Source organism: Tetrao urogallus, assembly GCF_951394365.1.
Source record: "Tetrao urogallus genome assembly, chromosome: Z".
Taxonomy (NCBI): domain Eukaryota; kingdom Metazoa; phylum Chordata; class Aves; order Galliformes; family Phasianidae; genus Tetrao; species Tetrao urogallus.
The window spans coordinates 50,526,856-50,543,208 of NC_136816.1; the positions used below are offsets into that span (position 1 = coordinate 50,526,856).

General features: G+C 39.9%; 1 protein-coding gene across 1 annotated transcript in view; it reads left to right on the forward strand.

Moving 5' to 3' along the window:
• The window catches only part of ARHGEF28 (Rho guanine nucleotide exchange factor 28), a gene marked incomplete at both ends in the record, with an annotated part of 139,708 nt that overhangs the window by 96,196 nt on the left and 27,159 nt on the right, over positions 1 to 16,353 (forward strand). The window contains 15 exons of the mRNA XM_079548919.1: positions 39 to 78; positions 661 to 784; positions 2,123 to 2,255; positions 2,625 to 2,680; positions 4,638 to 4,689; positions 5,278 to 5,425; positions 5,527 to 5,648; positions 6,281 to 6,421; positions 6,818 to 7,068; positions 7,882 to 8,004; positions 8,379 to 8,496; positions 9,339 to 9,593; positions 10,536 to 10,612; positions 11,923 to 12,101; positions 12,657 to 12,751. Of these exons, the coding sequence (XP_079405045.1) occupies positions 39 to 78; positions 661 to 784; positions 2,123 to 2,255; positions 2,625 to 2,680; positions 4,638 to 4,689; positions 5,278 to 5,425; positions 5,527 to 5,648; positions 6,281 to 6,421; positions 6,818 to 7,068; positions 7,882 to 8,004; positions 8,379 to 8,496; positions 9,339 to 9,593; positions 10,536 to 10,612; positions 11,923 to 12,101; positions 12,657 to 12,751 (1,914 nt within the window). The remainder of the gene's footprint in view (positions 1 to 38; positions 79 to 660; positions 785 to 2,122; positions 2,256 to 2,624; positions 2,681 to 4,637; positions 4,690 to 5,277; positions 5,426 to 5,526; positions 5,649 to 6,280; positions 6,422 to 6,817; positions 7,069 to 7,881; positions 8,005 to 8,378; positions 8,497 to 9,338; positions 9,594 to 10,535; positions 10,613 to 11,922; positions 12,102 to 12,656; positions 12,752 to 16,353) is intronic.

A 16,353-nucleotide genomic window follows, 5' to 3' on the forward strand; every position in this document is an offset into this window, starting at 1 on the left:
CCTCACATGAGTGTTGGTTAACTGCTTGTGTCTTGCAGAACGAGCGTACAGCTTGCCCGAGCACTCCCGAGAGAAAAGGTAGGGGCTTGTTGTACATGTGTGTCCCAGCTCCAGTAACACTCTATATAGGTGCACACCTGATGAGTGAAGCAGGCACCTGCCAGGCCATCTGCACGCACAGGCCTGCGTTCTGCACAGAGCTCAGCCCCTGGCTCCTTGTTTCTGGGCTCACTGTGATGTGCATGTCCCACAGTGCCACAGAATTTGCTCAGTGGGAACAATCTGAGGAGGCAGCCAAATTACTTCAAGGAAAGCAAGGAAGTGTTTACTGATAGTCATGACAAGTAACGCATCGCACAGTCTGTGCGCTACGTGGTCTGACGTGCAGTCGTGGAATGGCTGGGGTTGGAAGGGACCTTAGAGACCATCTGCTTTTAACCCTCCTGCCATGGGAAGTGTTGCCTCCCTAGTCAGTTTGCCCAGAGCCCCTCCTGTACTTTAGTAGTATTTATTTTTATAAAAAGCATTTATAATCTTCTTAACAATGAAAACAAAAAAAAACAGAATTGAACACTGTAGTTGTAAATGTTAGGCAACCACCATCCAGATTTTGCTTTTTTTGCCATTGGGATGAGTTGTTTTTGCTGGTCTGTGTTCTAGGATTCAGGAGGAAGAATGGGATAAGTATATTGTACCTTCAAAAACAGAGTCTGAAAAATACAAAGTGAGTCGAACTTTCAGCTTTCTGATGAATAGAATGACTAGCACACGGAATAAGTACAAGGTAATTTGAGATTTATGTATGTACTATTTATTACTTATAATGCTATGATTGTGTGATTTGTAGATGAGAATCTAAATTTTTACATAAAGATAGATCATTGTTTATTACAAAAGCACAAAAGAAAGAGAACTTCAATCTTTATCTTTTAATTTTAAAATACATGCAGAATGTCCTGAAAGGGCATTCATACTAGAAGAACAGCTTTTCTTTTAAACAGTAGCTTTAGCCAAATTACATCAAGGGTTACCGTTTGCCATTTTTTATATTATGAATAATCTGATTTGACTCCTTCTTGAAGTAGAAATATCTGAATTGCTTTTAACAAATAATTTTACCTATTAAATAAAAGTTATGGTCTTGTTCTTCCAATTGCTCCTGCAAGTGCTCAGCTCTGTAACTTCTACGTTGGCACTTAATCAGTTACATTTTCTTAATTTGATGTTAACAAGGCTTCTTGAATGAATAAGTATTGCTTAACATTAAAGAGTTAACATTAAAGATACAAGGCCTTCACAGCCAGACACATCTACTGTGAAATGTAGACTAAAACATTTGTGGATTAATTTTGAGGTACCTGAAATGTAGATTAACGAATGGCATCAGCAGCTTTAGAGGTGGATTTGGCCTGTTGCATTCTCCTGTGTCCCAGGATATTATGAAATATGTGGATGTGAAGATGGCAAACTGGTGCTGCAGTGATCCCTTTGAACATGGCAGAGCTGGCTGTGCATATTCGTGTCCAGTCCAGCAGCCATGCATAAGAGTGTGTCTGTGTGGTCTCCTAAATAATGATGCCAAAAAAGCTCAGAGGAATGTGTACTCACACCAACAGAAGTGCTGTAAAAATAGGCAAAAATTATTAAATTCATTAATGTTGTTAATTGATAGTTTGTTTCCCATGTCATTTAGTACCTGAATACAGGCTGTATAAGGTTACGTAAAGATAGCTTTTATTGCATATGCATGAGTTTGCATGGATTTCACAAGGAGATGCAAACATTGACACTTGTTTGGTTGTGTGTGGCCAGTCGGTAAGACTTCATAAATTTTGTTTTCTGGCTCTTTTGTTTTTGCAGGCTTATAACTGCCAGTCTTTCTTGCTAAGGTTTGCTGGCCTGTCAGTGTAAGCAATGCCATTAATGATGTTAGATATAATAATACAGTATACTGTTCTAGGTCTTTCAGTACAGGAAATAAATGTTTCAAAATGTTTTGCTCTTAAAAAGAGAACACTGTTGTGTTTTTAAGGTTGAATCACTTTATTTTCTTTCCTAATACTCCCCCTCTTTTTCCTGTCCCCCTCCCCCTTTTTTCCTGCTTGTGCTATTGGGGATGAAGACAAAAAATAAAGATACCAAAGACAAAGAGAAGCTGAACAGGCATAATTTTATAAATGGAACCTTCTCTGGAGTTATGCCATGTATGGCCTGTGAAAAGGCCCTCCTAGGAAAAGAATCATTGCAGTGCTCTTGTAAGTAGTTAATGGTTTTCATGTATGAATTTGCAGTGCTCTGAAACCTGCTTGGAGATCCTGGTTCAGCATTCTGTTTTAAAACAAGCCTTGCCTGGATTTGGAAGTACCTATTTTATGTAATGGGCTGAGTTGGGCAAGCGAGGGTGGTGAGGTAAAGCAGGTGGCAGCTTCAGAAGGGACAGTGGGCATCTTCTAGCCCAGTACAACAGGCTCCTTCCCAGCCAGGGGCAGTAGCTTGGAGCAACATCCAGGCTATTTTAGTAAAGGGGCCTGAAGGAGGAAGCGTAGTGAAACTGCGGAGTTAACATCATCTGCAGCCTGAGACCCGTGTTCTACATCAAGCTTTGAAATCTACTTCTCTTTCAGATTGCAGTGTGATTGTGCATAAGAACTGTAAGGACTGTGTCCCTGTGTGCACTAAGGTAACTTCCTCTACCACGCTATTCTTATTAGATTTGCTTTCTGTGGGTTCTAGAAAAAATGATGAAGGGAAAAAAATGTATAGGAAATTTCCCCAGACCAAGTGACTATATGCAAGGCATTACAAGGGTATGGAAAAATTTTATGTGAGCATCATCAAGCACTGTGCTTGAACAAGAATTTCTGGAAGAGGATAAGGAACGAGTATGAAGAGTTACTTGTATTTTTGAAAAATTACAAGGACAAGATGAGTAATGGTGTGCCTTGAGGGTACTTAAAGGCTCAGCTGAGGAAGCTAGTGGAGATGATTGCCAAGTTGCTTTCCATCATGTATCAGTATTCCTGGTTCCAGAGATTGGAGGCTTGCCAGTTTGATTCTCAACTACAAGAAGGGTTGTAAGGAGGATCGGGGTGCTGTAGGTCTGTCAGCCTGACCTTGTTGCCAGGGAAGGTTATGGAAGAGGTCATCTTGAGTGAGATTGCATGGCATGTGTGGGATAGCTGAGAGATCAGGCCCAGCCAGCATAAAAGGCAGGTCCTGCTTGACCAACCAGATCTCCTTCTATGATTAATCCACCTGGTGGGTGAGAAAGAAGCTGTTAATGCAAGCTTCAGCAGAGCCTTTGACACTGTCTCCCACAGTATTCTCCTGGAGAAGCTGTCAGCCTGTGGCTTGGACAGGTACAGTCTTTGCTGGGTAAAGAACTGGCTTGTGAGTCAGATCCAGAGAGTGGTGGTAAATGGAGTTAAATCCAAGTGGTGACTAGTCATAAGTGGTGTTCCCCAGGGTCTAATACTGGGGTCTATCTTGTTCAGTATCTTTATTAATGACCTGGGTGGTGGCGTTGAGTACATCCTGAAGGATGTACTCATCCTCTAGGAAGTTTGCACATGATACCAAGTTGGGAGAAAGTGTCAGTCTGCCTGGAGGTAGGAAGGCCTTGCAGAGGGATATGGGTAGTCTACATTTTTGGGCTGAGGCCAATGGTATGATGTTCAACAGGAGCAAGTGCCAGGCCATCAAAGTGCACTTTGGCCACAACAACTGCAGGTAATCCTACAGGCTTGGGGCGGAGTGGCTGGAAGACCTGAGTGGACCTGGGGGCGTTGGTTGACACTCAGCTAACCATGAGCTAGCAGTGTGCCCAGGTGGCCAAGAAGGCCAATGGCATCCTGGCTTGTATAAGAAATAATATAGCTGTCAGGAGCAGAGAAGTGCTCATTCCTCTGTACTCAGCGCTGGTGATGCTGCATCTCGAGTACTGTTTTCAGTTTTGGGCCCCTCAAAAAAACCCTGCATTTTTATTTATTTTGGTTATATTTATTTTAGTTATATTTCTTTTAGTCATGTTATAGCCTAGCACAAATATCTGGCTGAGTAGAGGACACTAAGACAGCTGAATTGGCAGTTTAAGTACTGGAACTGGTAAGCTATTTCTCAGGAGGAGACAAGGGCCACTTTCTGACTCATCTCAATGAGAATGAGTTACAGAAAATATTTACTGACCCATCTCAGGGAAAATACATATCTAACTATGGCAAGCTTTCACTACAGGTTTTGGAAAGTACAGCTTGGAAGGGGAATCGGTTCTGCCTCTGATTCTGAAGCTCCATCAGGCAGTGTGTTGCCACAGATCCTTCAAGAATGTTTGAATATAAGGCCCTGAAGATTATTTCCTTTTCTTGGAGTCTTTGTGGCAGTACTGATATAGAAATTCAGAAAGCAGTAGCTCAGTGACTTTGTTTTGAATAACAGATTCAATTTTGTGTTGCAGTACGAATAATGTTGTACTTTGTCGTAGGTTTATTTGACACTGGTTGAAATTAGGACCGTAGTTTAGGATCTTTTTCATGAGGCTCTTTTATATGATAGTGCATGGAAGTGAATTACTAACTTGACTGTTGAGTGTGTTGTCAGAGGTGATTTCATTGTAGTTTCATAAAATCATTCTTTTTCAGAAATCCCAGGAGAGGTACCATAGCAAAAACAAACCTCAAGTTGGCACAGGAAGTAAGTATTTAGTAGATTAGAGAGTGTGTGTGAATATGGTGTGAATAAGTTAAGTCTCTTTTATGAAGTAAGGGGAATGACAACACAAACATTCCTTCATCATTGTTGTATTTCGTTTTCAATATCATCAGGAAAAATAGTTGTGCTTCTCATATCTGATACAGATAAGCAGGATTTCATGAAGAAATTCAGTTATCTTCTCACCTACTTAAAGGAGGGTGAATTTTACTAAATTTTGTTTTCAGTGAGACTGGAAATCAAATGTAGACGTTTTTTTCTGTCTTGTGCTTTTGAGTATGGTATTCACCATATGTATATGTACTGAGATGTCCCTGGGTTCAGATTGTGATGTGAGAGTATTTATAGTTGAGGATTGTTTTCTTCCATATCCACATCAGAGCTATTCCACTTTCTTGAGGATCTTGTGTTTATATTCTGTGGTAAAGCATCATGGATTTTACTGTTGGGGAGGGACAGTTGTGCTATCAGGCATAGGTGTATATGAAAATTGATTAACATTTTACAGTTTAAAGCTATTGATGACATACTGTACATTGTCAAAATGTTGCTTTATGCTTTGCTTCACAGATTTGTCATTTGGAGACATTTCACAGCCTGGGATTTTGTCAGTGCATCCTTCTTCCTCTGTACCTATTGGACTATCTGCTGGGAGGAGAGAAGCCTTGCAGCAGTCCCATTCTTTGTCCAAAAGTGTCCCTGGTGCCAGTTTTGAAAGGTAGAGGACAGCTACCAAATGCTAAATACATTATTGAGTATTTCTAGGAAACTGCAACAATTAAATAAATGTCTTTTTTTTTCCTTTCCTTTGTGCCATAGAAGATCTATGCCATTTCCTGAGCAGGACTCCGAGGCTAGCACATGGAGGACCAAGTCAAGATCTGAAGAGATGTTACAGGCATTAGGGACATATTCTTCAATGGATTCTTTTGTGATGGAAGGTGAGAAGTATTGCACAAGTGTTGCCTTTTTTAACCTGTAGTGCAAAGTGCAAAATTTGTAAGTTGATGTAGGAAACTACTTCATCTAGTAGAAGTAAAACATCTTTTTTACTGGTTACAACTGGGCCTTCATTAAAGTGATACAATCAGATACAACAGTCTTAAAATATAACTTTTTTGGTACAGTAAAAGTACAATTAAAGTAACTCTTCAATAACTTTTAGAATATTTTTGCATGGTATTGCCACTGGAAAATCGTAGGGAAAAGATATTTGGCATCCTTTTAGAAGCAATATACTTTATTTCTGCACTCATCAGGTCATTTCCATTAGCAGTGCACACTGCAAACCATTAACCTACATCATTTCTCCAAGCAAAGAAGGATAAAAGGATTTAATCTAAGATTTTTTTGTTTGTTCTTGTCCCTCGCTGTCACATTAGCATTTCAACACTTTGGTAATGCTGTTGACATCTGGCAAGCTTTTCCTCTGTAATAGCACTGTCAGCATTTGCAGAAGTTGTTTGAAGTTCATCCCTATGATGTGTCCCCCTTACTTAATCAATAGACAGTCAAAGAAATGTCCCTTAATGTTTTTCTGGCTGTTATTTATGAGATGTACATTTTACCACAGTTGAGGTAGATTCGTCTCAGTGGACTGACATCAGTTCAGATGCACAGGAATTTGAGGCTGAATCATGGAGTCTCGTTGTGGATCCAATGTTCTGTAACAAGCAAGAAAAGGATGTTGCGAAGAGGCAGGATGTCATTTTTGGTCAGTATATCAAAGCTTCATGTAAAACAATTTATTGTAAAAAATAGAGGGAACCAGGCCTATTTTATATCTGGTAGAATGAGTTTATATCTGGTAGAATGAGAGCAAAACGTTTTTTGCCACAAATTACAATGTTTCCTAGAGTTGAGGAAGAGTTGGAACACGCCGACTACCTAAGACACTTCTACCCTGCCCTGGAACTCATCCCGTCTCCAGTTTAAGCAGTGGCTACCCCAGTACACTCAGTGCAGGACAGTTTCGAGAGCTGCACGAGAGCTAGATAAATTGAGACTTCTGACTGATATAATCTAATAGGTTTTAGGCTAATACAGAAAAAGTGATAATGACTGTATAATGTTTAAAATGATTAATATGCTATTTTCTTTTATACTGCAGAGCTGATGCAAACGGAAGTGCATCACATTCACACCCTCTACATTATGTCTGAAATATTCAGGAAGGGAATGAAAGAAGAACTACAGCTGGACCATAGCACAGTGGACAGAATATTCCCCTGCTTAGATGAGCTACTGGAGATCCATAGGCAGTTCTTTTGCAGGTTGAGGGAGAGACGGCAGGAATCGTGTGAGGAGGGGAATGAGCGTAATTTTGTAATCAGCAGAATCGGAGATATCCTTGTGCAACAGGTAGAGAGGCATCAGTTCTGTTAGTTCTTTATGTACTCAAGGTTCCCAAACAACATACAGAGTTTAAAACTTCTTTGGGTGGGAAGAGGACTAAGATTGCCTTATAAAATTCAAAGTTTGGCCCCTTTATGTTGCAGGCTGAAGTAGCAATAAGAGAAAATCGTTGCTGACAGGTAATTGTTAGGAACTGGAAATAAACTCCTACATTTATGGTACAGGTGACAAAGTGATGAACTTGAGATACTGTTCTTGGTAGGAAGCTGCTCCCATAATACCACAGATTGCTAAAAACAAAAACAAAAGCAATGGATTCGCTTTGTTAGCAGCTAAGCAGATGAGTGAATAATGAGAACAAGAAAAAAATAGTCTGTTTTCTGTGCTCAGCGCATGGCATATCAAGGATTGCTGTTTGTGAGAGGAGGGGTGATGGCTCTGTTTATACTAGCTGTACTCTTCTCTAGAATTGAAGAGATCAGATGAATGTGAATAAGCCTTAAAGGAAGTGTGTTTGCAAAAAGATGAAGTGATGTTACAGTAACTAGTCTACTTTATTGGCAAGAATGTAATGCTCATACTTGTCCAGCTTGCACTCCTCTTCTTGCTCCTAAAATGGCTAGCCTGTTTTTATTCTGCATTGGTGGGACGTGATAGTGAAATTCAGAGAAGTTGAGAAGCAAGTAGCATATGAGTTGCTGGGGCTGTATGTATGTAAAATACTATACATTTATATACATATTATAAAATATTATACATACTACAGTCTGTAGGTATATGCTTTTTAGTTGAGCATAATTCAACTATTAATTTCTGCAGTTTTCAGAGGAAAATGCAACTAAAATGAAGAAAATATATGGAGAATTTTGCAGCCACCAGAAAGAAGCTGTTAATCTCTTCAAAGAGTTGCAACAAAATAAGAAGTTCCAGAACTTTATTAAAGTAAGTTTCCACAAGAGTATGATCACTATGTAGTTTTTACTTTAAATTCAGGATTTTTAATATTATTTATTTATTTATTTATTCAGAATTTATTTTTAATATAATAAAAAGGGCAAGATTTTTCCTTTTTCAAGAGAAAGCTGATAAATTTTTCTTTTCAAGTTTTTGAAAGCTTTGGCATCCAGTATGTTACATGCATGTTCCTGTTACAACATACCTCATCCCTCAGGGCAGCATCTATTACTTGGGGATAGTTCAGATAACCCAAGATTTTATTTTAGTTCATTCTAACACATTGAGATCATATTTGTTATTAGTCAGTTGGTGCTTTAATATGAATTTATTATTGATAGCATGTGTTTGTGTTTGTGCAGCTGAGGAACAGCAATTTGTTGGCACGCCGCCGAGGAATCCCTGAGTGCATTCTGCTTGTCACTCAGCGAATCACCAAATACCCTGTTCTAGTTGAAAGGATATTGCAGTACACAAAAGGTGAATAAAAGCTGAGCGTTGTGTCATGTCTGAAATTGAGGTACATTTCTAATGAAAGGAATATGTACTGTTACAGTTTATTCAAAGGATGAAATTCATTGTTCTGTGCAAACCAGAGCAATCAAATATCTACTGTTCAGGCAGATATTGCCCAAATAGTGTGTCTGCTATATGAAGTCTTTGTCATGGTTATGAATCTCCAAGGTTCCATCCAGGTAAGGCCTAGAAGTCCCGAAGAACATGTTTTAATGAAAGATGTTGAACAGAGGATGTGAACTAATTCAGGCATGTTCTGCATGTTTTATGAAATGAATTACAGTCAAGTGTCTTGTGAGGTTAGGCAAATGCTTCATAAATTACATTTCAGTTTTTCAAACAAAGCATTAATAGTTTTGTAGAGCATTTTATAAATGCTATTAGCTTACAGAAATTGCCCCTAAAATGGTCTATGAATTAGTGTTGTAGAAAGCTTCATATCCAAATATAAATGTTTTGTCTTTGATGTCCTATTCTAAGTTTAACTCTTAACCAGAAGTGTACTATACTGTATGATTTACTTAGATTTAAAAAAAATAAATAAATTTTAGCTGCTCATAAGTAGGTCAGAAATACTGAATGTATAGTTTTGACTAGTGAATAAATCTGAGGTGTCGTCTTTTAGTAGTTAAATCAAAGGCAAATACCTGCAATGTCTCTAGCAAACGTTGCCAGGTTCAAGGCAAAATTATAGATTTATTAATTTTAGCCTCACATTATGTTCATCAGTTCCCAGAAGTAATGAGTAATACCTTGTCTTGAATATGTCAGTCACTATCACATTGTTTATGTTTTGCTTCATACAGAAGGATCAGAAGAACATAAAGACCTACGCAAAGCCCTTCGTTTAATTAAGGACATGATTGCAGCAGTAGATTTGAAAGTTAATGAGTATGAGAAAAGACAAAAACTGATGGAAATTCTCAACAGAACTGAAAACAAAACATATACAAAACTGAAAAGTGGACACATTTTTAGGAAGCAAGACTTGATGGGGAAAGAGAGGATACTTCTTCATGAAGGTTTAGTATACTGGAAAACAGCTACTGGTCGTTTCAAAGGTATTCCATCCTAGTTCTGAAGTCCTTTGCAGATAACATATGGAGATTGTTTGGTTTAAGAGTGTTTTACTACACTGCACTGGAAACACAAATTTCTGAGGGAATGATATTGAGAATATTCAACTAATAACTAGAAACTAGAAGAGTAGCTCTAGAAGCTGCTGCCATATATAGAGAACACCTTGTATGTTTAAAATAACGAGCTTGCATACAAAGCTTGGGAAAATGTGCTTTTACATTTTACTCTCAGTTGCATTTCTTCCTCTAGTCCACTTTTCTATAGTTTGTAGTTTCATCCCATTACGCATGTTCTTATATTGTGCGTTTGAACTGTTCACAGCACTGACCATCATCACTGTTCTGCAGTGGTACTGGGACACAGATAGTGGTAAAGAAATCCTGAAGCTACATTTGGCTGGAGCCCAATTTTCACACTCAAGCCCAGAATCTAATTTTCACATGTTGGGATTTGTTTTTTTGAAACTTAGCTAATATTTGTTATACAGCTTTACAAGCCTGTGTGCTCACTGTTACTCCGTAAATGTTTTCATTATTACGATGTTCAACTGCGAGTATATTTTACTATGTGGACGAAACAAAACTTGTGTAGGGTGCTTGTTAGTAGGCTGACTTTTGAAAGCTTGGAGAAGCTGCGGGGATGTTTGAGTGAGAGTTTCTTCTTTCTGTGGGCCAGTGCTTTAGCACTGTGCTGCAGGAGGGTGGATATCAGGAAGTGTGGTCTTTCCCAGCAGGATCAAAATGATGGCTTGCCATTGCTTTGTGCAATACATAGGATAATCCAAGTATTTCTTGTTTGGCTTTACTGTAGGATTCTGTGAGTTACTTACTGATCAGGGTTTCTTCTTTTTCAAAGATAAATCAGTTAAGCAGAACAGTAATATTTTTCATTAAAAATGTAATTTTCTTTTTTCTCATTTTGAGATACCCTAGCTCTGCTTCTAACTGATATGCTGCTGTTCTTACAAGAAAAAGATCAGAAGTACATTTTTGCAGCTGTTGTAAGTATATTGTCAGACCTGTGAATATATGTTACTTTTTTATTTATGTACTACTCAACGGTTAGATCCTTTTGCACGTTATTCTCACACTGTTTAATTTCTTTAATACTGATAATATGTTCATAACAGTAATATGCCAGTATATGGAAGGTTAATATGAAGGTTAAGATGAAAACAACAAGCAGAGGTTTAGTGACGTGCCTCATCTGATTATGAAGCTAGGAAGCAGAGCAAGCTATTTCACTTATCTAAAATAAATTGTAACAAAAACAAAACACCAACAACTAAAAAAAACCAGCAATAACAACAAACCAAAACAGAATAATAATTTTGACTGCAAATGTGGTGGTAGTAAATGTGGTGGTAGTGGCACATAAAATGCATTAAAGATCATAAACTGAACTTCCCAAACTATATAAATGCTATATAAACACAGTGAATCAGTATCACTGAGCCTCTGGTATTTGTTTTTAGCACATACCCAGTGTTTTAGTTATTCATGAATACTATAAAGTATTTAACAAAATGGTTAAATAAGATGTCTGAATAGTCAACTCTTGCAGGCTTCTCACTTGGTGGGAACACAAATAGGCTGAGTGTACCAGGATGAGAATTCACGGAATCACAGAATGGCCAAAGTTGGAAGGGACCTCAAGGATCATGAAACTCCAACCCCGCTACCACATGCAGGGCCACCAACCTCCCCATTTTAATGCTAGACCAGGCTGCCCAGGGCCCCGTCCAATCTGGCCTTGAAGACCTCCAGGGATGGGGCATCCACAACCTCTCTGGGCAGCCTGTTCCAGCACCTCACCACTCTCATAGTAAAGAATTTCCCCCTGACATCCAACCTAAATCTTCCCTCCCTCAACTTAAAACCATTTCCCCTTGTCCTGCTGTTATCTACCCTTTCAAAGAGTTGATTCCCTTCCTATTTGTAGGCTCCCTTTAGGTACTGAAAGGCTGCAATGAGGTCTTCTTTTCTCCAGGCTGAACAAGCCCAGCTCCCTCAGCCTGCCTTCGTAGGGGAGGTGCTCCAGCTCCCTCATCATCTTTGTGGCTCTCTTCTGGACCCTCTCCAACAGCTCTCTGTCTTTCTTGTACTGGGGGCTCCAGGCCTGGATGCAGTATTCCAGATGTGGCCTCACAAGAACAGAGTAGAGAGGGACGATCTCTCCCCTGTCCCTTCTGGCCACCCCTCTTCTGATGGATAATTACTTCAACCAATTGAAAAACTGCCTTCTTCTAAAAGTTTGGTGTTTTATGATAGGTACATATATTTTTGTGTGTATTGTGACTGTTCTTCCCAGGACCAGAAGCCTTCAGTCATCTCTCTTCAGAAGCTCATTGTAAGAGAAGTAGCCAATGAAGAAAGGGGGATGTTTTTGATTAGTGCTTCATCTGCAGGACCTGAGATGTATGAAGTTCATACAAACTCCAAAGAGGAGCGTAACAGCTGGATGAGGCATATTCAAGATGCAGTGGAAAGGTAGAGAAAAAGGCTTTTGTTTTCACTTTGGTAGTCCAAAGTGAAAAGGAGGTCATTTGGATATTTTTGGCAGTGTGCTTTCCATTCTTTATTGATATCGGAGACCCCAAGACGTCATCGTCAATTCTATCAGACCTACTGTGTTACTTCTAATTTCTCAATGAACCAGTAGACCTTTCCTGCTCCTCCAAGATGTCCTTACCTGTCACTTTAAGCTTCCCTTACATTTGCCTTTGGCACTGGATGCTTTATTGAATCTTGCAAATGCCCATGCATCCATTCTGGGTAAATCCCCAGTCTTACTTTGGTATTTGTCCATTAGGTATGGCAGGGAAGACATTGCTCTTCAGATATGAGCCTTATACTAAGACTTACAGGAATCCTTCAGTCTTGTTTATGCCTAGTTTCTGCTTTATATAGAAGTGGGCAAATGGCACAGATCTAGTCTGTACCAAAATTGGTTAATATTTTGTAGTTTCTAATGAATGCAACACTGTACTAAAAAACAGTATATATTTATATATGACTTTATCTGTCCTTCCTTCATTTCAACAGTTGTCCAGAGGAACAAGAAGAAGGAAAAATGGGTGAATTTGATGAGGACAGACGTATCGCTGAGGCTAAAGCATGCAAAATTCAGAGATGTCAAGGTACGGTAGCTTACTTGCCACTCTAAGAGCTCCCATGTCCTGAGAGGTTAGGATGGATGAATAACATGCATATATTGGCTGATGGGGTCAGAATGGCTTAATAAGCAGAGTCAGTAGAGAAAGCCATAGTTGTCTGATTGTATTATGTGAGTTGTCTGAAAGAGAATCATTTTTTCATCATAGAATCATAGAATGGTTTGGGTTGGTAGGGACCTGGAGGATCATCAAGCTCCAACTCCCCTGCTCCATGAAGGATCACCAACCTCCATATCTAGTACTAGACCAAGCTGCCCAAGTCCCCATCCAACCTGACCTTGAATACCTCCTTGGATGGAATGTCCACAGCCTTTTTTAAAATGATTCATATTTTTGTTACGTTATTTTGAATACAAAAATGAAATGTATTTTTCAGAATAAACACTGAAATTATGAAATTATCCTTGAGGTCAAATAGTTTCCTGTTCATGGAAATACCTCAAATATTCAATAACGATATGGCTTCACTTGTTTGTGGCATTTTCTTTTGGTTTAACCTGGCAAGCAGATGAACACCATACAGCCTTTTGCTCACTTCATCCCCTCCCAGTGGGATGGAGAAGAGAATTGGAAGAAAACTGTAGAACTTGTAGATTGAGATACAATCTACTTAACATGACTGAAAAGGAAATTAGTGATTATTTTTATGTATATGCATATATACACATATGTATAAAGTCCAGGGCAGCATTTCAGTCAGCTATGTGGCACAGGATATGTTTCCAGCCATCCAGTGCTTGCTTCCTCCACTGTAAGTACACGGCACTTGTTGTAGAGGGTTTGTGGAAGTGTGATATAATCAAACTGGCAAGCCTCATATTTATGTTTCAGCCATAGTTCTCTCTACCAGAAAAGAATTTCCATTTGACTTTTTTAATTGCAGCACATTTCACATGCATGGATAACCTGTGCTGTGTTGTCCATGGTGAACTCCACCCCTTGATCCTGAATCTACATATATGTTACATCTCTTCCATGATGACCTGAGGTACCATGGACCCATGGAGCAAGAAATAATTCACCCTTATGTTGCCAGTCCAAATCTGCCTGAGCCCCTTCAGTTCTAGCAGCCCGATCCACTTGCTGGTTGTTTCAGTGTTCTTCAATGGTATGGCTTGTGGGTACTTGGGCATCTGTCTATGTGACATACCTTTACAATCATGTTCTCTACCTGGGCAGCAATATCTTTCCAAAGTGCAGGGGCCCAGTGGTGTTGCCTCTGTGCTGCCTATTGTTCTGTTTCCACTGCTTCCATAGGACATTTTCCTACTATCCATGAGTCAGTATGAAAGTAGAGCATTAGCCACTTCTCGTTCAGCAATATCTAAAACCAGCTGTGTGGTCTTCACTCTTGTGAACTGGCTTGATTCACCTTCTCTTTCAATAGCTTCTGCACCTTGTTGTCTAGGGCTTCGTACAGCAGCCTTCTATCTTCATGCTTTCCCTCAGTACAAGACGCATCAGTGAACAAGGCATATTTCTTCTAATTCTCTGGTATTTTATCATACAACCTTTTCAACTTGCCCCCTCCTCCTCTCACAGTATTTCAAAATCTTTGTCTATGATCGCTTCCATGATTCCTGTGTGACTAAAGTTTCCTGTTGGAGCTCATTGTGTGATCAGTGCAGACTGCTTACTCCATGTAGCATCAGCTATATGATGTATGGAGTGAACCTGCCCTTTGAACATCCGGCCCAGTACAAGCAGTCAGGTGCAAGAGTACCTGTGCTTCACTATCTGCCACTTCTGAAGCAGCTCAGACCCCCTCCTATGCTACCAGTATATTTTTTTTCAGTTGGAATATTGCAGGTTTTGAGGCCTGTCTCCAGATCCAAAATCCTAGCATCAACCTTGAGTCTCCTTTGCTGCTTTCTTCCAGAGGATCCAGATGGAGCCATTCTTCCTGGCTACAGTATAGAGCACATTTTACATCTTGTCCCACACCAGACTGGTCCAAGGGCTGCTGCAACTATCTCCTGTCTTATTTGTTCAATGTTTTCTTGTTGCTCAGGGCTCTGTGTGAAATTGCTCTTCTTCTGGGTCACTTGATAGAGAGGGGTTGCAGTCAAACTGTAATCTGTAATATGCACTCTCATAAAACCAGCAACACATAAAAAAGCTTGTGTTTCCTTTTTGTGATTACTCCTTTGTTCTACAATTGACAAATCTGCTTATGGATGGAGATCAGGGAGTTTTGGTTGGTGTGATATTACCACTGGCACACTATTGTGGTAGCAAACAGCATCTGCTGTTCTTCTACTCTTAGCAGCCTCACAACAGGAGTCCTCTGAGAGGCTGAGCAGTGTAAACAGCTGCTTAATGTCCTCCATCCCCTGGGCAGCATTACCAAAAGCCCATTAGTACCCTTTTTGGTCCTTGAAGTATCCTCTCCTGAGGTAATCTATATCAAGGATACACAGAGCTTCTGGGCCAGTTGCAGTGGGGTGCTTTTGCCACTCATTTTCAGTTTAGGCCCATTTCAGCCTCCAATACAGATGGCTCTTGGCATCTTCCAGTCATTCCAAAAATACAGATGTATTGGGTTGAAGTGGATTTTCTAACTCACTTCCTCATATTCTCTTTGTAGTCACACAGCACATGGTGTGTATCTACTAAATCCCCTCTCTCAAGCAGAGGAAGTCTTCTAATAGCAGGCACACTGGTTTGTACAAGTGGAGTAGAAAACTTTCTTTCTTTCTTCTCAAGCTGCTGAACCAATTTCTCTACAGCTGAGACAGACCCATGGAGAGAGAGTGACCTTCTTTGTATTGCTGGAATTAGTCAGCCAATTCATCCGTATTTGCTCATCTCCATCTTTCCAGGTAATTACTGCCAGCGAGTAAAATGGTGGTGAACTCTGTACATATTTATATCATCTGGATTGTATGCACTTGACACTATCCAGATTTTGAGATAATTGAACATTTTTCAGGTCAGCATTACACATCACCTACAGCACAGCTAACTCTGTCAGGTACTGGGTACCTCTTTACATGGTTGTCCACTTGACTGGCAGACATCATCCTTTTAGGAATGCCTGAGAGGATTCATGTCCAGAGCACAGGAAGGGGAAGTTTTTTCTTTCTTGGCAGTTCCGCCTTCCCATCTGCCTCACTTCCATGCCTGACTCAATTCATGCTGTCAGTCCTGCTGTCCAGCATTGGAACAGCCAGGTGACAACAGCTTCACCTAGATGACAGCTGAAATCTTTCTACGTATCTCCACATATCCAATGCTCACCTGTAGTGAGGTGGTTACTGACTCATTTATAAGCTCTGCCTCTTCTTCCACTTCTTGTGATGGCTGTGGTATGGAGTAGTCTTCCTCTTCTTCCTTCCTTACTGAGGAAACTGACTTTCACTGAAGGAACTGACTTTCATGTCTATTGTTTCTACTTGTGGACAGGGACAATGGATACAGATTGGTTCTCTAGGTCAGCTGCAAGGCCTGTTGCACAAGCTGCATCAGATCCAGAGGCATTTTCTTCTTTTTGATGGTGATCACAGTTTTGAATAGTGTTTGGTGGACATGGGCCAGACCTGCAGCACAGTGGCCTTAACAGGATG